This window comes from Anomalospiza imberbis, chromosome 4, assembly GCF_031753505.1.
Source record: "Anomalospiza imberbis isolate Cuckoo-Finch-1a 21T00152 chromosome 4, ASM3175350v1, whole genome shotgun sequence".
In the NCBI taxonomy this organism is placed as follows: Eukaryota; Metazoa; Chordata; class Aves; order Passeriformes; family Viduidae; genus Anomalospiza; species Anomalospiza imberbis.
Window position 1 is genome coordinate 23,346,867 of NC_089684.1, and position 27,564 is coordinate 23,374,430.

The 27,564-nt window shown below is 41.0% G+C and overlaps 1 protein-coding gene across 1 annotated transcript; it reads right to left on the reverse strand.

Moving 5' to 3' along the window:
• Positions 1-539: 539 nt before the first annotated feature.
• On the reverse strand, positions 540-27,439 carry MTTP (microsomal triglyceride transfer protein). Its single transcript, XM_068187511.1, has 18 exons — positions 27,304-27,439; positions 22,818-23,005; positions 22,109-22,252; positions 19,985-20,092; positions 19,095-19,211; positions 17,932-18,071; positions 16,909-17,059; positions 13,443-13,600; positions 12,415-12,583; positions 11,729-11,836; positions 10,615-10,827; positions 9,395-9,606; positions 8,689-8,786; positions 8,466-8,587; positions 7,455-7,682; positions 3,575-3,699; positions 3,046-3,216; positions 540-2,143 (listed from the first exon to the last, which is right to left on the reverse strand). The coding sequence occupies exons 1-18, from the start codon at positions 27,362-27,364 to the stop codon at positions 1,975-1,977; spliced, it is 2,682 nt and encodes an 893-aa protein (XP_068043612.1). The 5' UTR covers positions 27,365-27,439; the 3' UTR covers positions 540-1,974.
• Positions 27,440-27,564: the final 125 nt, after the last annotated feature.

Genomic DNA, 27,564 nt, shown 5'->3' on the forward strand with positions numbered 1-27,564 from the left:
TCCAAGTAAAAGAGTGATGACAGCTATTTAATTGTCCACCTTCTGTCATTAGGGTGTCAGGTCACTGCAGGAGGAGACTGCCTCTTGCTAGGTGGGTGAGTAGGTAGCTCTGCTTTTTTTTTTTTTGTTTAGTGTGACACAAAAAGCAAGTATCAATAACAAATGCAAAAGCTTGTCTTCAGTTTGTTCCTGAAACAGTAGTGGAGGTATCAGAGTGTCTGCACCAGGGCGCAGACTGTGAGTGGATGCTGAGGGCAGTATTGACACTGAGGAGGAGTGCCTGGGTCTTACCTCTTCTCTGGGCAGAGGGTTTGGGCAGGCACCTCCAGCCCATGGTGCATCCTCATCTAATCACGAGGTCTCCTGATCAGAGAGGGAGCCCAGGACGTGAGTGCTCATTTAAGTTATTGTTTCATATTGTGAAGGTGAGTAAAATGGTTCCTCTGACCCCAAAAAACAGCATTCCTTCCCCAATGAGAGGCTTTCCCTACCCGAAAAGTATCAGACAATACGACTGGAAACAATTTCTTTACACTGTATTTTTACCTGTTTTATTTAGGCTTTGACTAGAAATGTGCTAGCATTTTCAGGAAAGACAACAAGCAGACCATTTCATCCTACTGACAATTTGATTTTTGCAGACTTCTGCACTCTTGGTTTTTTACAACACAAAAGAGTTTGAATTTTTTTCTTAATCTTGTAATACATTTTTTTCATGGCAATTTACAAGTTTTTCCCACCTGCTTTTGGGTTTGGGTTTTTTAAAAATAAACAACTGTTCTTGGCTTTTTTTTTTTTTGACAGCACTTGCCCACCTTGTCCCGTAGAAATTAAATCAGATGGATCAGAGATCAGCTGAGCTGGGATGGGGTATATTCTTTTTTAATCTGCAATGCTCATGTAAAAGTAAAACTTTTTTTTTCACAGATCCCATGAAGACACTGCTTGAAGTGTCTAAGTAATTTTAATCAGAGGACTTGTCTGAGTAGTGATTATTTTTTGCATTGAAATACAAGCCTAACTTACCTAGAAGAAAACATTCTGGCTTGGCACAGGCTTTGCTAGACTGTGCATCCAAAATCTATTTCTTTCAAGATCCTTTCCTTCTTCATAGTTCAGAATTGCCTTGGTGCATGCTCATTTTTTGAAATGCACCTGCCTTGATTACACACAGGGAGACAAAGTTTTAGGAGGCAACCTTGATGAGCCGCCAGTAGTGGCTTAACTCTGCTCCTGCTTCTGGTAAGCTACAGAAATTACACCATTGATTTCAATGAGAACAGAATTAAGGCAACTGTAAGTTCCTTCTGGAAACATAACCCCACACTGTTAATCAATTGTATTTAACTACAGCAGTTAATAAAAAAACTCCAAAAGATAAATAATAATAATCAAGTTCTGCCTGCTTAAAAAAACCCACACAATGCTTTGAAATCATGTAAAATAAAATCTGCTTTTTTGCAAACAGGCAATATTGAGTAAGCAGGAATTCATGGTCCTATCTGGATGTTAATTGTACTTGAATATGTGAATGGAGATCGGTCATAGGCCTAAAACACCTAAATACTTTAAAATACATTTATAAATAATCATTCTTTATACATCATAATTGTTCTTCCCACACGTCAAAAACACAGACTTTTGTATTCCCCAAGAAGAAAAAAACGAAGGATTAGTTTTGCTTTTGGCACAAAAAAGTAAAAATGAAGAATGGGCACCACCCTTATGGGAGCGCATGGAATGCTACCAAATTGGTCTTTATTTGCCTTGTGTTTTTTTTTTTTTACAAAAGTTTTAAATATAGGTTAATATGTAAACACTGTGCACGCACTGAGAGTTTGATCCTGGCCCGTTGAAATCAATGGCAAATTTCCCATTAACTGCAGCAGTGCAAGGTCAAGCTCCATGTTGGTAAGGTGCGTGCAGGCCTAAGTCATTGAGGGATTCAGGAAAGCAGGAGCCCAGGTGCTGCTTTCAAAACCAGCTGCCAGCAGAGTCAGACTTTGTGCCGAACACCTTCTTGCACATGTTGGAGTTTTCCTGGTGGAGAGGGTATTCATTCCCTGCCAGCGTGGCTGCCTTCCCCCTCCTGGCAGTGTAGCGCCTGCCAGAGGGCAGGCTCTCATACTTGGTCATGTGAGTCCTGCAAAGACACAGCACCGGGCTCTGGCATCAGCAGGTTTATGCAGAGCTTGCACCCTGTTACAAACACCTCGCACACAGGCGAGGTGGCCCTTCCACAGTGAGCAGACATAACCAGCAGATGTTCTAGTAGCTGCAGAATAGCAGACACTGTTTTCTTAGGATTTCCTGGAGATTCTCAAGGTCTTTAAATCCTCTCAGGTCTTTAACCATCTTTTGGATGAGAAAAACCTGAATGGAAATCTGGCACAGGCTCTGCAAATCTTATCTTCCTTAGGTCTTAGCAAACAGGGATTAGGAGAGAGCAGTATACCCAATAAAAGCAATTTAATTACTATTCTTTGGCTACTGAAGAGCATCTTTTTAACCTTATTGCACAGTGGTTTAGTTTTCAGGAAAACCGGTGCCTTAATAAAGTATGATAGAACACAATGGCTGCAGGAGTACCAGACCAGGTACTTTTGTTGACACAAGTAAATAGCAGGTGATAAAGAAAACTTTCTACTTCGGCTCATGAAGGCTTTGCACTTCATTTCTCAACAGCATAACAGAGAACTACTGCTGGCAAAGCCTGAGGTCACCATCAGAACTGAATGCACACGAGGGCACTACTGTCCTGCCACTTACATTAGTTCACTGGCAAAATCAAATTAAAGAATTGGACTGAAGTGCACATTCAGAGCTGATCAGTTGTGATCTTCAGAAAGGTTATTTCTGAATCTCAGGGGTAAGGGACAGGGAGGAATGGGTTAGCAGAGAGGTCAGTGTGTGTAACAGCCTGCACTGCACCTGATCATGTTAGACTGGAATTTTCCTCAGTGGTTAATTTCGTGTCTATGAAAACCAAGAGTTCCAGGAGCTGGCTGGAGGACACCTCAGAAAGTGTGTGCTCTTAGTTCTTACCTGAATGGAGAGTCCACTCTATCCATCTGCATGCAGACCAAAAATGGGTACTGTGAAAACTGCACCGTGGAGATGAAGTCTAAAGCTGTTTCTGTTTCCAAAGTGGTTTCCATACCAGTTTTTACAAAGAAGGAATCCACCTCGGTGTTACCAGCTATAAACATGGCTACCCTACAAAAAAAATTAGGCATTACAGTTGTTTCAAAGCACATTAAAAAAGAGGAAATTGAATTACAAACAGTCCTACCATACATATGTAAAATGCATACATGCCCTCAAAAGAGCCTGTTCTTGATGTAAAGGTATATAAATTCATATGAGACCAGTGGGAACTGGTATTATCCAGGTGGAAAGGAAAAGAGAAGTACAGACATTCTCCCATGCACATAACTATTTAATTCTATTTATTTAATTGCTTATTTCTAACTCATCTACTAGATCTTTTATATTTAAATTCATCTCATTGGTGCTACCATGGCTAAGAAGCCTGAGCTGTCTACAGCTACAGCATGTGCTGGGAGTATCTCACCGGTTCTTGACGTTGGTTTTGGATTCGCGGTACCACAGGCTGAACTCCATCCCTCCGGAGATGTCGATGGCCAGTCCACCCATGAACTCTGCACTGGCTGTGGGTCCAGACTGCAGCTGGACTTCCTGGAGCCATGGGAAAGCACAGGTTACTGACTGCAGTGGTCTCCTTATTCCCTTTTGTCCTGCACCCAGACCACTTGTCATTTTGCAGGAATAAAAAGGAATAGAGGAATTTTCTGAAAGGATGGACAAAACGTCCCAATGCACCTCCCTCACTCAAAAATGGGATGAAGCTACAGCAAGGCACCTTGCATCCTTCCCCTCTCCCCTGTGTGCCAGCTGGCATAATTTCTGCACAGAGTGTCACTGCAGGGAATATCATGTCTCCAAGAGCTACCACACAAGCCCCACGGAGCCTGTGACAGCAGTCCAGCTAAATCAGATTGAACTCCTTGCCGGAAGCCCAGCACAGGTGCAGTGCAGCATCCCTGAGCAGACCTGTACTGGCAGTAGGAGGCTGCTGCTTGTGTAGTGGCTCCAAATCCACCGTATGACAGGAGTTATGTCTTCAGTGGCTGGGTGGCCAAACCCATCAGCTAATGCACCCTAATTTGAATTTAATGCATTTTCTATCAAATATCAAATGTGCTTATGGCTTCATGAAACTTGCAAGGCTGGACTAGCTACACATCCATAAAGTCAATTTCGGAAGTGGCAATATAGCTCAGGGTCGTGGCAGTTCATTCCTTTTAAGGTTTGACACACAGCCAAGATTTCAAGTTCACCCAGCTTGGCAGTCTAGCTCTCTTTATATAGCTGTCCTGCTTCCCTAAGAACTCGTGGATTAATCCACTATTTTAAAAGAAATATTAATTTGGGAAAAGCTTATTTTGATCATGTGCCTTACATACAGGACACCTTCTCCAGTCTCACAGATGGTTTTCTCCCTCCTCTCAGGTTTCTGTGCCTGTGGTATTCTCAGCACCTGTAATGTTGCAGGCCTTTATAGGACAGTGGGAATGTGAATTTCCTGCCCCTTTTTGATATCCATGCACCCTAGAAGTCTATATTCTCTTCTTAGTTATTCAGTACTCCAGTGGTTCCAACTAATGCTGTCCCAAGACTTAAGAAAGAAGCAAGCAGAGAGTCAGTCTAGCTTCCTAATCCCTACAGCAAGGAGCAACATCAGGGAAGGTTTTTGTTCAGAACATTAAAGTTATCCGGCTGTAATCGAAGACTCGGATAATTATGGTAGCTGTACATGGTTACTTCACCTTTTAGGGTAAGTTAATTATCCTTGAAATTATTTCCTTGACAGAACCAGCTTGGCAGAGCCATCTTGGCAGTCAGCTGCTGCTAAAGTGGGCTTGAGATTTAAAGAATGCAGTGGGCTGGCTGTGGCTTATAAATCCAGTGTGACCCCGGCAAGTGTGGTCATATGATGCTCTGATTTCTTATTTTCACCCAGGTTAAAATCATGGATTGAAATTGAAATCTTTCTGAAATCAAAGGGAGTTTTATACTGACTGCAATTGGGCATAAAATACTTCCCTTGTTGGTCTGTTTAGGTGTGGACATAAACCTCGTTTCACTTTATTTTACTTTACTTTTAATTGGGACTGGATTGGTGGGTAGCTGCTAATGAGTGAGGAGGTAACAGTATACATGCTGGCAGAGATATATACACACAACCAGAGGAGCAGATATTTTTAGATGTATTGTCAAATTGCACCCAAGAATATTAAAGTAGGCTGGGTTTACAAAGGCTGCACAGTTCAAGACTTAAATGCTACCTAGAATTAAGCTGTATTTGTCACTGAAACCAGCAGAAAAGCTAAGGAGCACTTGTCTTGTGTTTTACTAGCTCATCTATTTCCTTATTTATAGCTCAGCCCTGTCCCTCGTCTCATGTGCAAATCCAATCCAGGCTGAAGGGAGGTGTAAATCACAGGGACCCAGCCTCCTAAGGAGAAGTATTTTCCTTTGCTTTCCTATTTTAAGCTTTGTGTCTCATTTGCAGTAGAAAATGTGACCCAAAATATCAGAATCAGTCATTAGTTACTGTTTAAAATGCTGAAATGTGCCATGTTTCAATAAGAAAGTGTCTTTACGTACTGCAATCTGACTGTAATGCAACACAGAGATGGCTGCAACAAGCACTTCTCTGGGAACTGGCTACCTTCCACTGGGGTCTGGCTTTCAAGTGGCTTCTCTGATCTATTAATACAGTATTTAATTTCTCTGGGCTTCTAGCAGGTGTGTTGCCTAGGAGAACTATTAACACTGCTGAACTTTAATGCAGGTGACTTAGGAGTCTCGAAAACAGTTTTATGAGAGTTGTTTATTTTATAGCAGGAATAGAACTTCTGGTTATTCTTAGCCCTCAAACAACACTGTGGCCACATGGAAGTGCCAAAACCATGTCAATGTGCTGTTGAGTTGGAGTGTAGCTATAAGACCTTCTTAGAAAGATAGGCTGTGCTTAAAAGGCAGCTCAGCCTAAAGCTGTGTTCAACAATGCTTTAAACCGTTCCTGCCTTTGTGTGGTGTGGCGGTAAGACTGCTGCCAAGGCTTCCAAAAAGGCAGTGACTGACTGAAAACACTGCACCCTGAAATTGTTAAAAATAGCACACAGTCCCAGCCCTGGCTGCCCCAGACTTTTGAGAGGTTCTCCAAAGGCAAGGAGTGGAGAATTTGCTGGCGGACGGAGCTCTAGGGGTGCCCAGCCAGCTGATTCAGCCAGAGTATGTCTGGAGCTTCATGCATGCACAGCAGTTGGAAATATTTAGTTCTCTAAATGCTCCCTATGCTCAGGACTAGACATGATTATCTTTCTCACCTCTGCGGTCTGTTTGTTAAATAGGTCACAGTAAAGTTTTTGCCCATAATCTGTGTGTGAACTGTAAAGCACTGTTGGAATGAGCTTTAGTTAGTCAATTTGGGCACTACTTGGGAAGCCCTCTGGTCTTAAAATACCATTAGAAGGAGCTGAGCTGGGTTCTGGATGGAGAAACCTATAATGTGCAGAGGATGTTTCTGTGTAATTTTGAGTAGAGTTGATTGTCTCATCATCTACTTTTGGTCAAGAATTAAATGGGAAAAGCCAAAAGTAAAGTTTGAGACTGCAGATGTTTAGTGAGCTGAGTACAGCTGTCACATCCACAGGTTCTAAGGAGATCCCAGCTTGGGAAGAGCAAACATAACAAACCAAGTGCTGACCCTGCACTTCGAGAGAGATGTTTAGATTCTTAGTCCTCCAATAACACATTATGTAGCCAGTTATATTTATATGTGAATCTATTTAAGCACAAAATTAGCAAATCATTTGGGGTGACAGTTGCATAAAAACTGTGTAAGTGTAATCCTCATTTTAATTCCTTGTTTTGCCTAGAAATTAACAGTTGAAATTTGGACCTCTTAGCATTGCTCTTTGAAGGATAGTTCTCTGATTCATTCACCTGACAATTATTGCCTAACTGGACACAAGGTCCCTGGACAACTTGTGAAGAGGAAAACTTAGGTGGCTACATGGGACAATACTGTATTACAAGGAACTGTGGGAGGGGAGGTCATAGCTGAGAGCAATATGAGTTCTCACCAGGAAACTCAGTTGGATTTGCTTTTGTTAAGTTTCTGTTTTATTTTCTAGAATATCTGTTCTCACCTTCGTTCTAGTTTGCTTTCCACGTAATTTCATGATGGTTTTAATACTCATGACTTTTCTATTGCTCTCCTAGTAAAGATAGCCTGTGTAACACTGGTCAGGTTTATCAGCATTGAGAATAAAGAAAATAAGGTGTCCTACAATAGCATTATGGGGGAGGAACCATCTGTGCTTAAAAGACAGTAAAAGAAGCAAATAGTGTGCTGTTAGTACCTGTAAGAAGTCTGTGAGGAGGACAAGTCCTTTCACCACGTTCATGGGATCTCCAGTTGCCGAGAGCATTTTAGACATTAGATCACCATACCCTTGGAAAAATGTCACTGGCCTGAGCTGTAAATCGAACAGAATGGCTGACATGCCAGCAAAGGAGTCCAGGTTTTCCTCGCCTTCATCAGGAGTTGCAGCTATTATGGACTCCAGACCCTGAGCTTCGAGAACCACCTACGAAGGAACAGTGATCAATGAAAAAATCCTGCCTGACTCAGACTATTAACACCACCACATATTTTCTTAATGTCTAAATGCCTAATTCTAATTTATGCAGTTGTAGTGGAAAAGGTATGAGGTTAAGACTTAATGGAACTAGGAAGAGCACTTAGAAAAATGGAAAATAAAATAATCTCATGCCATGTTTTTGCCCTTTAGGAGCTGAGCAGAATTTACCCACATGCAGATCACTATCCTGAGAATAGTTTTCTTTCAAACACATTTTCCTTTATTCATCAAACTATTTTTCATGGACAGTTGGGAGGAAAAGCCAGAGATGTTCCACTGCACAATTTTTGTCCTGCATAAATTTAGGATAATTATAATACTGAAGGTTCTTGCCAATATTAAGAAAAGTCTAAAACACAGACATTGAAATCTCTTTGATTTGTACTTTTGATCTATTCCTTGAATTTCCATTCTGTAACATACCTGAACTGGGACCTAATTTTACAAACTCACAAAGCTTTTATTGATTGCATCAGATAAACCAGCATAGGCTTTACGTAGACACAGACCACGATGTGTGATGAAGAACAAAACACTTGTTCCTTTGTTTATGGCAAACATATGCCACATTGTGGGGTTTTCCCCTGTCATTGGCTTTCCCCTGTCATTGGCTTCTTCTCTGCCCAGTGCAGCAAACCTTATGGTCTTAAGCATTAGCTGAATTGATTTAGAAGTTGTAACAAAAGGAGCACATACTGGCTAAGTTATTATGTACAGTGTGGCAGTTACCTGGATGGCATGAAGTTCAGTGCTTCTGTCGAAAACACGGATGTTCATGTTACTTCTCCGTAAAATGCCAGAGCCGGAGTAGAGGATGTCGAGGCTGTATGTGGATGACACATCAGGACCACCTTAATTAAAAAAGAAAGAAGGTACCTGTGACTACACTAGTGGATTAATGAAATGTTTGGGAATACAAAGAGGGTTCAAAGGCAGTCTCATGGTTACATACGAGTGATATATCCAGTGTAGGCAGAGGAAGAGCCCATCTTGGAGAAGCGATCGTAGTTATGGGCACGCATGTCCTTCAGAACTTGCCGAACTGTTTTGCTGTGGGATTTCAAAACAAACAAACAACACCATTTTTGAGATACAAAAATGTTACAGTAACAAATGTATTACTTTTTGGTAGAAAGATCAAATTTGAGAGAGGGTGAATCTCCCAGTATGAAAGAGAGCCTTCAAAACCCTTACCTTTTCCCACTAAAAATCTGACCTAACCTGGAGTCTCTCTTTCAATTTCAGGTACTCCCTAAAGTCATAGGAAGAAAGGCAAGCAAAGGCCTTGCTTGAAAATTAACGGTTTTAAGAAGAAGATATATATTGATTATTTTTGTTCTCACACTGTGATGTTTAAAATTTTTCCACATCACTGGTTCTGAAAATATAAAAGCAAGGGACCCATTGAGAGAAGTAAGATTAACAGAAGACATTTTTCACAGTAATGCAAGTCAGATGCCCAATTATTTTTTGTACCTGTGAAATGTGAACACCTATTAAAATAATTATATTGAAATTAAGGGATTTATTCTGAAATAACAATACAAGGGACATAAAAATAAGATATCCTCTTATACTGTCCTTAAGTTTTAGTAATTAATGAGAACCTGTGTTCTTTGTAAGGAAGGCTGTATTTATTTACACTGAACTTAATGTACCTTGAAGGCATTTCAAAGCGCAGTGTATCTTGGATCATGGAGAGCATGTACTTGTTCATTTCCATAGGCAGTTCCCCAATGGAGAGCAGGATGTTTTTCACTTCCATGTAGGATGGGTTACTGTTTAAGATGATGGCAGCTGCTGTGGTTCTCACTGTCTTTTCGTGGACTTTGCGAGTCTGGTGGTATATCCTGTTCATTGTTTCCTTCACCTGGTCAGGAAACACATTATTCACTCAGTGCTCATGCAGATGACTGGGCAAAGTACAGGTTGGAATCTCGTTTATAATATCAGCTTAAGTTAGCTTAGTTAGCTCCATAGCTAAGGCTAATACATAAGGATATATTTTCAGCATCATGTTTTTCATGGTCCTTTTGGAATGCTGAGACATGTATAGCTCAGTGACCACAAGGACAAGTGGGACAACTGTTATGTTCTCTCAGCCACAGACCAAATACAGCCTTACACACTGGTTTTCAAAGCGGGGCTGTAAATAAGTAGCAGCACTAAGAACAAGTGTGGCAGAGGTAAGACAGAGATTTCTTGACTGTTAAGGAAACATGTACTTTAAAAACCAAGAATCTTGTTATTTTAATTTTCTAGATAGTGCCTGGGATGGAGTGTTCCTGAGAAGATTGTGACATATCTTTGTTACAGGGGAGTCTGTGGAAAGCCACATAGTCCCACTGAATGGCCTCCAACATGCTCATTTGCAGAGCAGCACCCTGACAGCCCTCAATCCTGATGGCCAGCGGCAGGTATGAAATGGAATGCAAGGTAATACAGCAGAGGCAGGACCTCTTGTCCCACTATTTTCTATGTCTTTTCCAATTCTTGGAGGCTGCAGGTTAAAATGCAGCTATTTTACCCTTCTCTTACTTTGTGTGCTATCCCAATGTGAAAGCACAAGAAAGAACAGGGGCTGCACAGGTGCCCAAGTGCTCCCTCTGGCGAGCAGAGCCCCGTTTCCCTGCAGACTGCATGCCACCTTTGGTGGCTGTGTGTGACCCTGGGCTGACTAGCATGTGTCCACCAGTCCATTCCTTGTCTTCAGCATGTTGACTGCACTACACAGCTTGGTGCCATCAGCAAACTTACTGAGATTGTACTCAACCTCACTGTCCATGTTGCTGATGACAAGAAATGAACTCTGTTAATTCGTCCTTTATCTTTAATACAGTCTCCTGCACTTCTTCTCTTGGGCAGTATATTTTCTTACCTCCTTGGTGAGAAAAGAAGGATCGTATCTCTGCAAGACAGTGGCAGCAAGGCTGCTGATGGGCCCTTCTCCTGACTCAGCATACTTCAGAAGCACTGGAATTGCTTCGGGAAGGAGTGCGTTCTTCAGTGCCAGCAGGTACATCTGCACATTGTCGTCTTTCTTGGCCTTCTCCAGTCTACTTAGAATCAACCTTTTGGCTTCCACAACAGCCTAAGAAAATCAACAGCACAATAAATGGTAATCATAAACCTCCCTTTTTCCCCTTGCAGGAGTAGAAGGGGCAGGGCTAGGTTCTGGCATGTTTTTGTGGCACAGGGTTAGCAAAGGTTTCATTTGTTCGTTGATGCCTTCCTTCAAGCATAACCAAAGTGACCGCAGCCACAGTGACACCTGATCCAAAGTTTTATCACTTGCCAGCTGCTCCTGACCTGTTTCAGGGACTTCAGAGGTCTTCCTTGTGGGGCCAAGAAGTCCCCACAAAAAAAGGCAAAGGAAGTTTTCTTCAGTGCCTCATAATATAATGTTATAAAACTACTTGGCAATTAACAAGAGAAATTAAAAGGCCCTGTTCAAGTAATTAAAAGGGCTCTGTATCTTTTCAGTGATGTGCTGTAGTGCTGAACAATACAGATCCAGCAGCCTTGTCTGATCATTCTGATCCTCTAACACCAGCACCTACTTAGTTCATGCTCAGAGCAAAAGCCTTCCTCCTTCTCTGCATGTTTGGGGCACAGTTGAGTACTTGAATCAATGAATTTTCTTCACAGAGGTGAAATAACCTAAGGTGATTGCAAATAATAAAAAGATCCTGAGTTTGCCAGTGTTTCTCTGAGGATATGCAAAGCTTTTGGACAAGGCAGCACAAGCACTGCTTCTGCTGACAGGTTTAGCCACAGAAATGGGAAGAGACAAGATAAAAGCCCAAATTTGACAAAGCAGAAGTCATTATTTAAAAAAATACAATCCTCTATCAAACATAAGAGTTCATGGACTAATTTAAGTGGGAGAATCTGCTTCCCGTGTCTGTCATGCTCTCCCAGTAACATCCCCAGGGATCAGTCCCATGTGTTGCAGACCAGAATTTGGGCAGCAGTGACCATCAGATACTCACTGGCAGCTTGCAGCCTTCCCTGTCACACAGCTTTCTAATGAGCGCTCCCATTACAATGACAAGAGTTTCTCTGATTTCTTGACTGGCGACATCCCCCTTGAACTTCTCCTGTCATGCAAAAGCAAAGCTGTTTAGGGTCTCAGTGTAAACATGAAAGCCACACTGCTGTGGGTTCAATAGGCTCCCTCACTTTCTGTGAACATTAATGCAATGCAAGGGCAGTGATTATCACAATGGCCAGGGCCCAGGCTAAGCACAGCACAGTTCTATCATTACATATATATTACATATAATAACTCAGTGCCATTTTCACCTTTAGTTATATTCAGTGTCTCAAGTAGATTCGTTTGGGGAGAAAAAAAAGGGGATTTACAATTCTGATTATAGGACTTTCATAAGGCAACAATCAAACAATCCTCAAATTGTTTTCCTAACATTCAGTATTATGTTTCTTTTTCAAGTAATGACTTTTGGAAATATTTTGCAAAGTAAACAGACTTTCAGTCTGGACCTAGGAATGTTTGTTGTTTGCAGGCTCTATGTTAATAGCACACTTATAGGAAACCCTGGAAAGCATAAAGAAAGGAAAATTAGAAACAGCAACAGTTGTTTCTTCTCTTCCCCTTTGACTGGGCTGAGGCATAAGAGTATTATCTCTGTTGTATTAGTTTTGTCCTTGGGCTTACAGTTAATGATTTCAGGAGCATTTCACTGGGGTGAGAAGCAAATCCACAAGCATACAGGAACCGCTCCTGCAGGATAAAAGTGCTTGCATCCTTAAAGTCAAGAAACTCCAGTATGGCCTCCAGTGATTCTGGGGTCTGAGCTGAGGTTACAGCATCCACTACCTGTGGACTACAAAGAAGTGCAAATTAAATGAACATATCATTGCAATGAGCCAATCAATACTGAAAAGACTTGGCTGCATATTTAGAGAAAGAAGCTAATCTACTGAAACAGCTCTTCATTGCAAGTAAGAGAATCTTTTACTCTTGTTGGAAAAAGTGTCCCTGAACTTTCACCTCAAAATGGTACACAAACTCATATCCATGGATAGTATTTGAATTTATGCAGATAGGAGACCAAAAAAAGTATTAAAAAACCCAACTATAACAAGTGTATTAAAGTTTACAGGAAAAGGTTGTACATATAAAGACGTGTTTTAGTACTGCATGTACAATGACACAGAGAGAAAAGGCTTCTATGCTACCTGAGTGACTCTCAGGATTATCTCCATTGCTAACTGCTACAATTTATTTGAAAGATCCTGACCATATGACTCAGAAATGCTTTTGAGCTCAAGTTCCAGAGTGCATGCTGTTCACAACCAAACTCTAATACTGGGACAATTCCTAGGCACCAGTGTTCCCCTTCTTTATTGAATTTCCTATTGAAGGAAACAAATGGGAAGTCAAGAACAAGTTATAGAGTGTTTCAGAACAGCCATTTGGTTTGAGAACCTTTGGCTAAACTACAAAGCATGTTGGCCTTGCACTGTAGATCCAACCCTGGTGGCTGAAGGGTGTACTGAAAATTTATTATTATACAAGAACAAACATAACTCAAAAAAAATCCTTTTCCTGTAGACAGTACTGAACACTGGGTTTGCATTGCAAGGATATCACCAGTAGAACTCAATCTCTTTGTATGCAATTTGCCCTTCTGCATTTTTCAGTAACATAAAACTTTTAAAAGCTTGTTCATGGTAACTTACAGAAATTCTTTACTTTCACTTTTAATAATTTTCAGTATCTCCTCTTTCGTAGCTTTTCTGATGTTCTGAATGAAGGACAAAAAGCTTTTTGCTGCTTCAGGTTTGGAAAGTTTGTCAGGATGCATTTGTTCTCTGATGCTCTGCCAGTGCTCAGAAAGCTGCAAAACAATTCATATTATGTCAAATCTCTCAGATTGTGGTTTCAGTTCTCAAAATAAGAGTAAATAAATCCAGATATGTAGGACAGTTGTTGTTCAAAGTAGCTGAAATCCAACAAATTGATAATCCTTTAGCTCAGTATTAGGTAATTTATGATATCCCAGCACAAATATCTTAGAAATCTTTCTACAGCTGTCTCTCTTCCAACTCTTTAGTATTTTCCTGATGTTGTCCATGACCTTAACTGCAATCTCTTTTGGAACAATAAAATTTATTTATACTGTAATTGGAATAAAGTGAATTCTTTTCTCTTGCAAATTTACTATGCTTTCTGGTGAATATGGTGTTTGCCTTATGTTCTCATTTTTTTTAAAGTAGATTTTTTTTTTTTAAAGGGAGATGCACAATCCCCAATTCACCTATTAATCATGTTTTTTTTTGAGAAGATGGTAATTTTGGGTTAGTACAGAACAGGATTAAATGTCCAAGAAGTTATTCCCATTTTTTATTCATAAACTTTAATACAAAGGGATTTGTAGCTATTGTACAAAATAAAAGGTAAGATGGTGGTTGCTGTATTTATACCCACACCACATTTTTTACCTGAATGAGCCAACATGGTAGCAAAGCACTTATATCTGTCCTTCCAGATACACTCCCATAAGAAACTGGTGCCAGTATTTTGACCTTTCTTCTCTCCCTCGCCTTTGCTTCTGTTATCTCAAGTTATCGAGAACATTCCTTGATGAAAACTCAGCTGTTCTTTGCAGCAGTCTTTACTGCAGTTTTCCTGAGTGGGAAATAACAGTAGCACCCATCTGACCTTCACTAAAATAGTTCCCCTCTGTGGATTTTGTGTTGGGCAATAGCACTTGAACCTGCTGGCAATTAGAAGTATCATTCATCAGTACAGAGTGCAACTTCTGTTGACTGTAACAAACAATAATTAGGCAACAATGATTGAGACATAGGATATTTCCTATGGATTAATGACCAGCTGGGAGGAGCTCATGTTCTGAGGCACAGATGGGTCTTTTAACCTCAACTGGTAATTAGTGCTTAGCACCAAGGTCAGTGTTGCTATTATTAACTGAAATTGGATAAATATATAGGTCACTTTTATTCCCCCTGCTGAAGTTGCACCACAGTCCAGAAAAAAAAAAAAAAAAAACCTCTAACCTCATTACTCCTTATCTTCTCCTGTGCAGAGCCCAGCTGTGTGGGCTGCTCTTAGTCAGTTTGCCCCATACCCTAGAGACAAGCAAGGTGAGAGATGCAAGCTGGAGCCATCTCAAGAAAAAGAGAGCAGAGACCAAGCCTTCCTTTTGGGGGTGCTCAGGAGCAGCTGCCATCTCCTGCAGTGACCATGGCATTAAAAACACTGTTCACAGTTGACTTTTCTGAGGGCTCTCAGTCTCCTGATGTGAATGTCAGGCAGTTTGGATATAATAACCCAAACATTCAGGCACAAGATGCACACACTTCCACATGGCAACCCAGTATGGACACAGACCTCTGTTCCTCTGACAGAGAACAGAACAGAGGTCTTGTGGGCACTCTAGGAAAACTCCAGCCAAACCAAGAGGTTCTAAACCAAGCAAGTTGGTTTTGAATGTCAGTGCATGACAGCTGTTTACCAATATACAAAAGGTGGCTGCAAAAGACAGAACAAACCCACCTCACCTTCAGAAGGGGCAAGAATCTTTCCCCATATGAACCACGAGCATAAAAGAGTGTAAGATACATGAGCTCTTCTGAAAAAAACATGCTTTATGTTGTCTAAACACAGAAATCTAGACCTAATTTTAAGTGCAAACATTTGCCATAACCTCAGAGAAGTTAAAGCTGCTGTCTGGGAAATGAGGGTAGTAATGGTTATTTTATCAAATTCATAGAGATAAGACCTGTTACAATTTAAAAAGGGCTTTGAGAATGTAAAACTCTAAGGCATAGCATGTCAGCAGGGCATGAATGTATACCATGAAATATAAGTACCATATGCTATGTTGCTGCTTTGGATACAGTGTTCTGTTTATAGAGCCCATCTTTTCATAGCAGTTACTGAAAAATACAGTGAGAAAGCAGACTTCATTCTCCTCGTGCCATTAGGTTTATAATGACATAGCTCAGCCCCCAGGCAGTGCTCTGGAATTATACACTGTGTTTGTTATCTTGGTCTGAAAATTATAACTGTTATGACAAACTCAGTCACAAGTGACAAATTGGTCAGCACAAACATCAACAGGCAGAGAGTCAGGGAAAAACCACCTGTCCCTACTCTGTTTAGGATGCCTTGATATTCCCTGCTCAGAACTGCTCCAGCACACACGCAGCATAATTTCTATATTCCCCAAATATGTGGTTTTGGTCTTCTCTGTGGCTCCACAAGCATTAGACAAGAAAAATTATTACAGTGTAATGCTACTTCCAATAGCAAAAGTTCCAATACAGGAACATATTTGTGCTCAAAAGAAGTATCTCTGGAGGCCTAAAATTATGTGTGCTAAATAGAAGCTATATCTTGCTTATCAACACCAGAGAATAATGATCCTTAAATTAATGTTCCCATTCATTCCTCAATGGTAATAGCACTAATACTGTTTGCTAACAGTCACTGTAGTAATCTATTTAGTTTATGATGAACATCATTAGTAAAACAAAAGATGATGCATTTACAGTGCCATGCTCTTAGCCTTCAGATGTCTTAAATATAAAAAAACAAGGCAATGTTTTTCCCAGGGAAAAATGATAACATTATTGGACTACCTAAGAATACTAAAGCCCCATTCTATACTTGTAAAATACTTATAAAATCCTTTAAACAAAAGACTTCCTCGGGGTCAGGTAGTAAGAAGACGTTAAATATACTACCAACAAATGCTTATCCTGCCTGAGGAATGGCTAATGAACTTGAATTCCTAGGAACAGTTCAGCTCCTCCATGACAGAACTGTTTATGAACACCAGTCGACCATCTTAAAATTAATTTTCCATCCAGAGGAAATAAGCTTCTGCCAGCTCAAGGCTGGCAAAGGTGAGATAAAACAACAGGATGTTGTATTTTCTAGTGATCTGGAGAAATATTGCAGTCTTTAAAAGAGAGCAAAAAGGTTGGTACTTTTAGTGGTAGATCTTACGACACTCTTGTGGGGTGAGCACCATTGCAACACTTCCATACTCCCTACTCCAGGGTGTATTTTATATGCTGTGCTGGACCTGTCCCAGTTCTGCTTGGACAGAAAATTTGCTCTCACACTTGTCCTGCTCAGCTAAGCAACCCGATGTCCAATGAACCTGTGTTTACTTACTGAAGGGCACTTTTTGCATTCGGATTTCACTGGCTCTGCTTCCAGGGGCATGGCAACATAATTGGGGTCCAAGGTCTTGATCACACCAGTGACTTGCTTTGCAGCGATCAGTCCCATCCCAGCTTGGACTGACTTCAGTTCCAGCCTCTGCCTGTACATCCACACAGTGAGGACATCATTAGAGTCCAACCATCAGCACAATGATGCAGAAATCACACCAAGAGGAAACAAAAAACCCCTCCACAGACAAAAAACTATACAATACAGACTGATTGAATCTTATTTTAAAATGTTCAGAACATGGCAAGTCTGTGGGGTTTTTAAGGTCACAGAAATAGCTGATACCAGCACAATTACTGCTAGAGTTATGTCCAATAAAATACCTGTATGAGAGACTTTCTAAAGCACAGATTTACAACACTTGATAAACAGCCTTCAGTACCCACATACATTCTGAAATGTTTCATATATTTCCTCTTAAAAGATCTGGAAAGTGAGATTTTTGAATGCACTTTTTCTTTTAAATATCTACTGTTTCTGAGATGCCTGAATCATTTATCTTGTATGAGTAGCTCCACACTTTCAGTGCTTTGGAGTCTGGAGTCTAACACAGATCTAGGTTTCACTGTTGTTTCCTTTCTATGCAGTAGATTTTATTTTCTATACTTCCAAACTCTCACATACTGGAAATGGAAATCCATCAGAAGTATTTCTTGAGAAATGAGAAGACAGAACACCGATAGCAGTAATGGGTAGATTAAAAGGGTTTGGCCAATTCCTGCTGCTTCCCGTTAGCTTCTCATGAATGCCATTATTTATTATTTGCAGTGTGGTGGAACCCTTAATTGAAGTTCGACCTGGTACCTGGCACAGTTGGACCAGTATATGGATAAAAAAGAGACCTAAATCCTTACCTGGGGAGTTCACAGCCTTAGATCTCAATTCTATCAGACCTACATATGTAACCTGACTTGAACCCCCTAGTCCTGCCAGCATCAATGTCAGTCCAATTGCCCAACTTACTTTGAAACTATTTTGGCACCTGTTTTTCGTCGGTAGTTCACAACGAAAATGAAATTTTCTTCTGCCTTAATTGATTTAATGAAACTGTCTTCCAGCACATAAACTGTAGCAGATGTGGCTTTTGTACTGACATCCAAGATCTGAAAATAATTTAAAAATAAAACAGAAAGAGGGCTACTCAACAAACAACAAACAGGAAAAGAGCCCACCATTCCAAATGAGGGCAAGACTTGCAATGAAGTTGAGCTATATGAGGAAGGTGCATATAGGCTGGCATCGCAAATTAAGCCTATGAACCAGGCTTTCAAGTATTCCCTCTGCAGTAAGAAGTCACTCACTTCCACAATATGTGCTTCAAATTCAGTATGTAATAGGGTAAAAGACAGTAGGAGCAGGGCAGGAAGCTATGGAGCAGGCTGCAACTGAGAAAACACCCAGTACTACATTTAGTTTAAGATATGCTTTAAATAAGACAAGAATCTTTTCCAGAGAAATGTCTTGTAAATGAGATTGTCATGCTGACACTCAGATCAAACAAGATGGCTGGCTTTGCTTCTTGTTTTGTAAACAAGATTATGTCTTTATGGTAAGTGTGAAAATTTGGAACCCAGTCATAGTGTTAAGGCAGTTTATTAAGAGAGTGTGTGCTGTCTTTGTACTTATCTGAGCTGAGAAAGGCCAGTTTCTGATGTGGAGAATCCCAGTGCCTTCAGCAGGTGTCCAGCCTGCCCTCAGCAGTGACTACTTAGAAAGACATTTACTAACAGTAGAGGACCACTAGGGCTGTAGTAGGGCTTCAGTTACCTCTATGGCACATCTCCTGTATTACACCTGTGCATTAGGGAAGCCTTGATCTTCCAGGCAACAATGGAGCTTGAGCAGGCTTCATTCAGGAGTCAGCATCTTGCCTGGCATTTACAGCAGATGGGGAAAAGGTTGCTATTATCACTATGACTGGATCTGTATCGGCTGAGCCTAACTGGTTTACACCACAGGAGAATCCATTCCCTGTTCTCCATGGGAACTACATTTGGGCTAGTAGAATTCACATATAGAATTTGCTTTCTCTAATGCAAGAAGGACTTCTGAGAAGATGAGTAGTAGCTGCTAAGAATATATTTTAAATAGGAAGAATATATTTTTTTTTGTTAAAGAAATCATACCTGGCTGTGGCTGGTAAATCCTTTCTTTTCTATTTCACAGGAGTCCAGGTCTTTTATTTTAGTCACTTGATCTTGCCGCACGTGGTAAGTAGTACTGCATTTCCCAGAAATGTCCACCTTGGAAAGGAGAGTTAGATTAGGACAATTTCTTGAATTTACCTTTGCGACCCCCCAACACCTTCCAAAGTTGAAGCATTTTCTCCGCTGTTGGAATCCTGTACCTGAGATGCTGCACTGCTTGGGTTTATTTAACAGTTTTGAGGATGTCAGTGGTTCTAACTATCTGCTTTGGATTGGCAGGGGTACTGTTCATTAGATGGCTAGGAAGAAAAGTAACAATGGCTGTTTAAACAAAATAATTAGGAAATACCAGGCAGCTCACACTATACTCACAAATTTGAGTTAAATTCAAGCTTTGTCCAAGGGGACAGGTTTAGAAATTTAACAGTGGAAGGTAACTTCCATTTAACAGTGGAAGGTAACTTAAATGGATGCAGCTAAATCAGTGCTGACTTTGTGTGGGTACTTGGATTTAGAATGGGACTCCACTGAATTGAATTTAGGAACTAATCAACTTTAAACAGCAGCATAATCACTTTTATAGTGACCTGGTTTAAGGTGGTTTATTACCAAATTGTGCTAAATTTATTAAGGTATTTTAAATCAAATGAATTGCACTACTTTATGCTAATTGCAGCAATTTGATTAGTGTCACCAAATATTCAGAAGACTGTCTTTACGTTCCTGACCTCATATGTGATGAAAGGACTGAATTCTATCACAGTTCACTCTTTCTGAAGTCAGCAGGAGCCACAGCTCTGCCTTCCAGAGCAGATCAGGCTCTGCCTGTTCCTCAGGTGATGATAATCTTGCCTGATAGAGCATCATACCTCAGGAGAAGAGCCAGAGTGCAGCTGTAGCTGGAAAAGGCTAGCCAGACCTCTCTTAATGTTCTGAGTAAAACCAGGTTCATTTTGATATGAGTAGAAGGTTTTGACCTGTAGGAACACGAGGAAAAAGTATATAAAAAGCATTCAAAAGTGTACAACAAATCTTGTTAAATTAGAAAGGAATAGTGAGGATCCACTCTAGAAAAACTACCTTTATTTTTTTCTCATTAGGAAGTTGAATTTGGATCTGTTATTTGCTTATTTTGAGCAATCTGTGGAGCCTCGGGGCCTGAAAATAACAGTACAAACACATTTTGGCCTTCAGCTGAACCTAAGTACAGTTTCAGTGCAGTGAGCGTCTCTCCTCCTGGAATTAGAGAGAATTTAGATGGGAAATGGGAAACTTTTCATAATTTCACAGGTGACTCATTTTTCTGCATAATCCTCAGGTAATCGCTCCCCACAGGGGCATAATATCTGTTGCACTTTAATCACAGGTTACAAAAACTCAGGATGAATCATAGATAAATCACAGATAGAATGACTTCAATGACGTGTCAAATGTATCACAACCTTTGTACTTCATGGGTCAACTATTGTGCTTGAGCCTCTCCTCTGGTAACAAGACTTTGCACCTCCACTTTGCATTCAAGGTGCTTTAAAAGTGCCCCTTTATCTGGAACTGTAAGTACAATCAGTGTATTATCTTGGGGTAACCCTGAAAAGTGAAATTACTGTGCCAGGGATGAAATAGTCATACCACAAAGAAATCAAAAAAGGGGTGTATAGACCTTACTACCTGAGAAAAAGCCCAAGTTCTTAATACTACATCTTAGCCTCAGCATGTGAAAGTGTGCAATGTATGAGGAGCAGATGCATTCTGAATGTGTTCTTCTGGTACCTCTGTTCTCATGTAGGGATGTGTACAGTTCACAGCCAGTGCTGTGCTGTTTCTTTTTATGTTGTGTAAAAGTGATGACAAGGCTGAGTCTGAAAGTTACTGAGCAGGTCTGATAGCAGCTGCAATTCAGCAGGCTGAGCTGGTGGCCAGGGTATGTGCTCAGTGCCTATTTACAGCAGGAGGTAAAGATCCTGCTGGGATAGAGTGTCACAGCCCTCACTCCACTCTGCAGCTGGGAAAAGGGAGTGTGACCTTCAACCTTCCTCCTTTTTCACAGCCACTCTGCCCATGCCCCACCTGCCAAGCTGCAGAGGGGAAAATGGGGGGTCGTGGCCTAATGCCACAAGCAACAGGAGGGTGAAGGACCAGGGGCAGGAGGCAGGAGCAGCCATGGCTCAAGCCTCACCACTCCCTGGCCAAAAGAGTAGGCTGAGTACAAGGGCAGCTTTCATAAGCAGCTCTGCAGGGAAAAAGAGAGTGATATGGATGTACTTGAATCTCCTTCTCAGAGACAGTGTGTCAAAGAAATGGGGACACTGAGAGCTACAAATGGAAATGGGTGCTCCTGTGCTGGGACAGTGCTTTGGGGTTCTCTCAGAGCAGGATATAAACCCAGGCACATGTTGAGACACATCTGCTCTCCAACCCTTCTCTTCTGATTTTCGGAGACAGTCTCCCAGTGTGGGGAAAACATGTAAGGCTGCAGCTCTTTCAGCATCAAGCTCATTAACTTGGCACCATTGAAACTGCAGGTGACACAGAAGTAAATAAGAAAGCCAAACAGCTGGGAAAAGCAATCCTGGTAAAATACTTGATAAGGGTTTAAAGTGATTAACACTGTTCCTCACAGACTCAATAGAACGTCCCTCATGAAAAATTGTATCTTCTTTTCTGCCTTCAGATCTTGGACAAAATCCTGTCCTCACTGAAGTCAATAGCACAAATCCCACACAGCAACTGTGCATATATCCACATGTGTAACTATCTTTGTGGACAATCTACTTTTACTTCCCCATTGTGTGTTGTTCTCAACACACAATAGGCTTGGGCTAGAAGGTAAATTACAGTCTGTTCTAAACTACTGTATTTCACGCAGAATGATAGGACACAATGGCTTATTAAAAACACTGAGTAAATAGTGAACTGATAAATTCTTCAAGTCTGTTACAAAAGTTATGTGTCATGTTTCCTTAGGGACTGAATTTTAAAAGACAGGCTCTTACTTTTCCACGGACTAGCTCAATCAATATAGGCCTCTGTAAAGCCTCCAGATACTCTTTCCCGATTATCTTCTCTGTACTTTTTCCTTTGAAGATGTTTTTAGCAGCTGGACGTTCATTCACATTTTCAACCTGAACATCTTTCATCTAGCAAAGTAAAAGCAGAGAAAATTAATGTAGAGAGCAGTGTAGAATTGGCCTGGAGTAGACTAGATAGACTAAATCACACAATAAATGTTCTTTATTTCTGCATTTCTGGTTCTGATTATTAATCTTCCATGATTACTATGTCAAACTTTACAAAAGAAGCCAGTGCTCTCCACTGGGGAGATAAGTGCCAGAAAATCCCACCAGAAAGCTAAGTACCAAACCCAGTTTCTATTTATAAATATTTGCAGCTACAACTGAGGACAACGTATTGCCCCTTGGGTAAGGGCTTGCACACCAGCTGTTTGAAGCTATAGGTGCTGTATGAAGCAATTTCTAAATACAGGAGATATTCTGAAGTTCTGGCTTATGATGTTAGATTGATACTTGTGAAATCTTATTCTACGGGAATTAGATCATCAAAGCAGCTGGGTTTAGTTGATGAGACCAGAGAATGAAAGGTTTAGCTTGTGTTCTGAAAGTGAGTTCTCTGAGATTAGGTTAGCAGCTAGGTAAGTGCAGAAAAGATTGTGTATGTTTTAAGTTGTCTGATGGCAATCATTACCGTAATTTTGACCAGCTGGTCATCATCATTGTCAGGATTTCTCCATAAGAGGTTGACATCCACACCAGAAGAAATCCGATATCCTGCACTTCTCTGCAGTGATGCTTTCACCCGATCAACATAGACTTCAGCTGAGTAAGCAAACTTATATAGCTTGTCATTATTTAGGCTTGGCCCAGTAGTGTGCCCTGTTTGGAAAGCAAAAACAAACATCATTTTAGAATTTACTAACTCATATAATCTACCATTTTCTCTAAGAAACCTTTAGAAAAATTACAAATTTAATTACAAACAAAAGATTAATGGGACTGATCCTGCTACTCTTGATCACAGAGGCTGTCTCACTGAAGCAGCTGGGGTTTTTTGTGATTAAGTTGATACTGATCATACATATTTAACATATGAAAGGTGACAGAATCCTTTGTTCTAGCTCTTTAAGACTGTCAGATTCTTTTCTTCAGCTATGTTAGTATTACAAATTAATCCAAAATTATTTGCAACTCAAAATACTGTTAATAATCACGCAATTTGTGTGGTTAGCAGTGTGAAATGCACTGATGTGATTTGTTGGAGCCAAATCATTCTCTGCATCTCTTGAATGTTTATTGGGAATCTTTCCATTGAGAGTCTTGCCCAAGGGTGACATGAAGTTGATGAAAACATTAAGAATGTATTTTTTAGATAAAATAATTAAGCTCTTGTTCTTTCAACTAAATAATTGTTCCCATAGCTCCGTCTCTGCTGTTAATTTATGTATTTTAAGAAATGTAAAAGGGAAAAGAAGGGAAAATAAGCTGGCTGTACACTAAGTGCTCTTAACATTCTCAAGGCAAACACACACAGAGTGACCTTAGGTGCTATCTGTAAGCAGCACAGCACCAGCCTCACACACCCAAATGCTGCACCACTGAATGCACTAGCAATTTCATCATGGAGTTCAGGAGGTACAGAGCAGAAACAAGTTCACAACAGAGTTAATCTAAGAAACACAAAGTGCTGTCCTCAGGGAGATGCATTTCAGTCTTATGACAAGTGCAGGGAAGGGCAGGGGAAAGAAGAAAAAATTCTCACAACATCTCAGAAAAATTCTTAAGCATGCTGTAATGGAATCAGTGTCTTCAAAGTCTCCTGCAGAGATTCATCAGGCTATCCTGATTTATGCTATATCCTTCTGTTTCGTCTGACTCACTTAAATAAATTTCAAATCACTGCATTGATAGAAAGGAAAATCAGTCTTATTTCACTTTAATATTTTAAAGCCCATTTAGGGGGGTGCATGGAGTAATTCCATCCTGGCTGGATGGATACATTCTGCAGTTCTTAAGGAGTCCAAAACCCCTGCTTCATTAAGACTTTGCTCACATCGTCCCCCTGTTCACTCAGATACCATGGCAGTGGATTAAGGTCAGCTTCAAAGAACCTTTCCCTGAGCAAAATGGACACTCCAGCAAGTTTAATCTGCAAGTTGTGTAAGCTGGCAAAGTTACAGAACTAAATAGACTTTATGCCAGCTGAGGATGTGGTGCAGCAAGTCTGGTGATCCCAGTGGGCTCAACCTGTTCACAGGAGAGGCCAAAGCTGTAACTATTGATTGTTTCCCACGGAGGTTGAAGGATTCATGTTGGCACAATGGGGCTTGTCTGCTTTTGCATGTCTTGTGTGTCTGTTTCAAAATAAAGTCACCAAGCGGCATGCAACCCTTCCTGGAGGTTTACTGTGAATTTCCTAGCCAATTTCCTTCCCTAATTCCCTCCTTTGAAGCTACCTTACCCTTGAGAGCAGAGGATGCTCAGTGCCTGCTCAGAGGTGGCTATGCCTTTCAGGGACACACGAGGTGCCCTGCAGTCCCTTGGAGCCAGTTGCTTCCTAGTTCAAAATGTCCTTAATTTGAAGCAGAAACTGCAGTGCAAAGGACTTATTATGGGCTGAGATTTTAGGAATATCACCCACTAGGTGCATTCTAAACACAGTCCCATCTAAAGGAAAAAATAGGGGAATAGCACATCCAAGAGAAATTATCTGGGTGCTCAGAGACAAGTAGCTTATTAGTTAAGGTGCATGTTGTGGTTAACTATTCTCAGTTAGAAGCACCTTTCACCTACCCTCTTCCTTTCCCCACAGCTGAACACATACATGGTTTTATTCTTCTTTTGTAAGAGTTCCTTCCCTCCTCATCCCTTTTAGCATCTGCTTGTCCCCACATACAATAGAGCTGTTCCATCCTAAAGGAAACAGATGAGCAAATGATAAAGCAGCTTCTTGCAAGTGTCATGGAAGAAACAAATAATTGCAAAGTATTCCTGGAAGCTAGAAGAACATGAGGTTTTGAAAGCTGTCACCAATTCACACATAGAAAACTCTGCAGAAGCCAGGGCAGAAGACGCCTTTAGTTGCCAGACTGGGAAAGGGTAGGTCGAGAGTGAATCATGATAAGAGAAGCAGCAGGGATGAGACAGTATTGAAAGCAGTCCCAAAGAGTTAGCACTTACCCCTGTGGAAATGGGGAACCCAAGAGAGACAACTGAATATTGTGGTCAGGCTGAGAGGCAAGGGGGATCTTGACAGATGACAGACAGAGGCACAGGGTCACTGACCAGAACTAGTTCTCAAAACAACACAACTAAATTTTCTTGCTAACTTCCATGAAGAAAACACCAGTACTTTTTAAAAGGAATATTGCAACACCTTTCTGATAGAAACTTTTCTTAATAAAAAGTCACCCTTTTAGAAGCTCCTTCCTTTGTATTCAGCACAGCACTGGAATCCTTGCTGCCTGTGCAGCCATTGACATTTCAGCTGATGGCAAGTGTCCCACCGCCTGAGAAGGGAGGAGAGACGGACACACAGACTGCCATCAGCCCAGCCAAGCTCTCTGGGGGTCAGAAGTGCTGCTTCCAAGGTGGAGTGCATAACACATAGCTTGACTAGTAATGTTAAGTGTCTGTCATTAAGGGTAACATGCCAAGTCTATAATTAAATCATGATACTGTATTATACAGAAGGTTACACTGCATGAGTAGAGACAGCTGTCAAGTCCTGTGCCTTTTATTAATACATATGGCATGCACAGCATGTGTGTCTCTAACTACTTGCTAGCTCTACCTTCATAAATCATATTTGCCACTATCTCTGACACCAGATAGCTTTAAAAAGCGAACCCCATCCGCTTATTTGAAAACATTTTTTCAAGTGGAACTGCAGTAGGAAAGTTTTACGTGCGCTGACCTACCTGAATTGAACAGAATAATGTTTCAATATTTCCAAAAGGCAGCATGGCCTAATGAAAAGGTAAAACACTAATCCTAATCCCAGCTCTCATACTGAGGCCCTAAGTGGCCTTTGGGCCAGTAATTTAGCTCTCAATCTCTCTGCACAAGAGAGAGAGGAAATCTAGCAGAGCTGAAGGGATGACTAATTAAAGAGAAAATGCTTGCTCAGTATCCTGGGGAATGTGACAAGCAAATATTACTTCACATCAAGAAGCTTTGCTTAATTGATATAAATGGGAATCTGGGAAGATCAGACACCAGAAATGTGCCATATTGGTACCTAGCCATAAATTGAATGTGGCAGTCTCATGAAATAATCTCACAGGTAAAAGCACTGATTGCAAATTTCTCTCCTTTATAACTCCTGTCCTGAGGGTGCATAGAGGCAGGGAAGAAGGAAGGTTGCTGCTCTGTGCTTTACACAGTGTCCTGGATTCCCTGCAGAACGCAGGAGGTGGCACCCATGAGAGCATCTCTACAGCCTTTTTAACAGCTTAACACAGGATGGCGTGCTGCCCCTGCTTCCCCTCATGATGAAGACATCCTCATAAAACTAAAAACTCAGCTTATGTTATAAGGTTGCTGTTCCTCTAAATTTAACATGAAGCTGTACATGAAGAGTCACTACTATAGACACCTTTCCTTGCTTCATACATTGGCACTGCTGAAGCAGACAGTCTCCAAGATTTCATACCCTTGACTTTGTCAGGACACCTGAGTAAAGCTCTGCTCACAGGGTTTCTGCAGACATCCAGATTTTCAAGACTTACTACAGAGCAATGTTCTCATGAAATTAACAGCGTGCTTCTTACTGACTTCAGTGGTAGCTGAGTCAACTGCTCAGAAGCTGAAACCTGGACAGCCCTGAGCACTTCCTGGCTCTGCTCCACAGAGCACTCCATGTGTTTAACTTCTGAGCGAGTGAAAAGTCCCTTTGAAGTCAGTGCCCCCACATTATGTCCTGATTAAGCAAGTTCAAGATCTCTGATCTCCTGGTCACACCACTGGCTCTGTGCACTTGAAAACATCATCTCCTCCATCACCTCTGCTGAGAGGAATGCCACAAGCACTTACACCTAGCTACTAAATGCATCTTGTATTACTCGAGCATGTCTGAGTAAAGCTGATAATTTTTGAGGCAAAACAGAGATCTGCATACACACACTGGTTTTGCCTCTGCTGAGGCAGAAGCTGAACCAAGCCCAGTACAGACCTACCTTTAACAGAGGCTGAGTAGGTGGAAATGACGCAAAGGAACAGCACGGTAAGAAGAATCATGCTGGACTCTGCCGAGCTCCTGACTGCAGCATGAAGTGTGAGAACCTCCAAGAAGTGAGCTGAGAGTGGAGCTTGCAGAGAGAGCCACAGGCTCGGCCACACTGTTTATCTAGATATAGTAAGGGTCAGATTCCAAATTCCACACTCAGGTACTAAGTTCATTAAAGGACTTCCAGTTAATTATTAAGAACTAAGGTAAC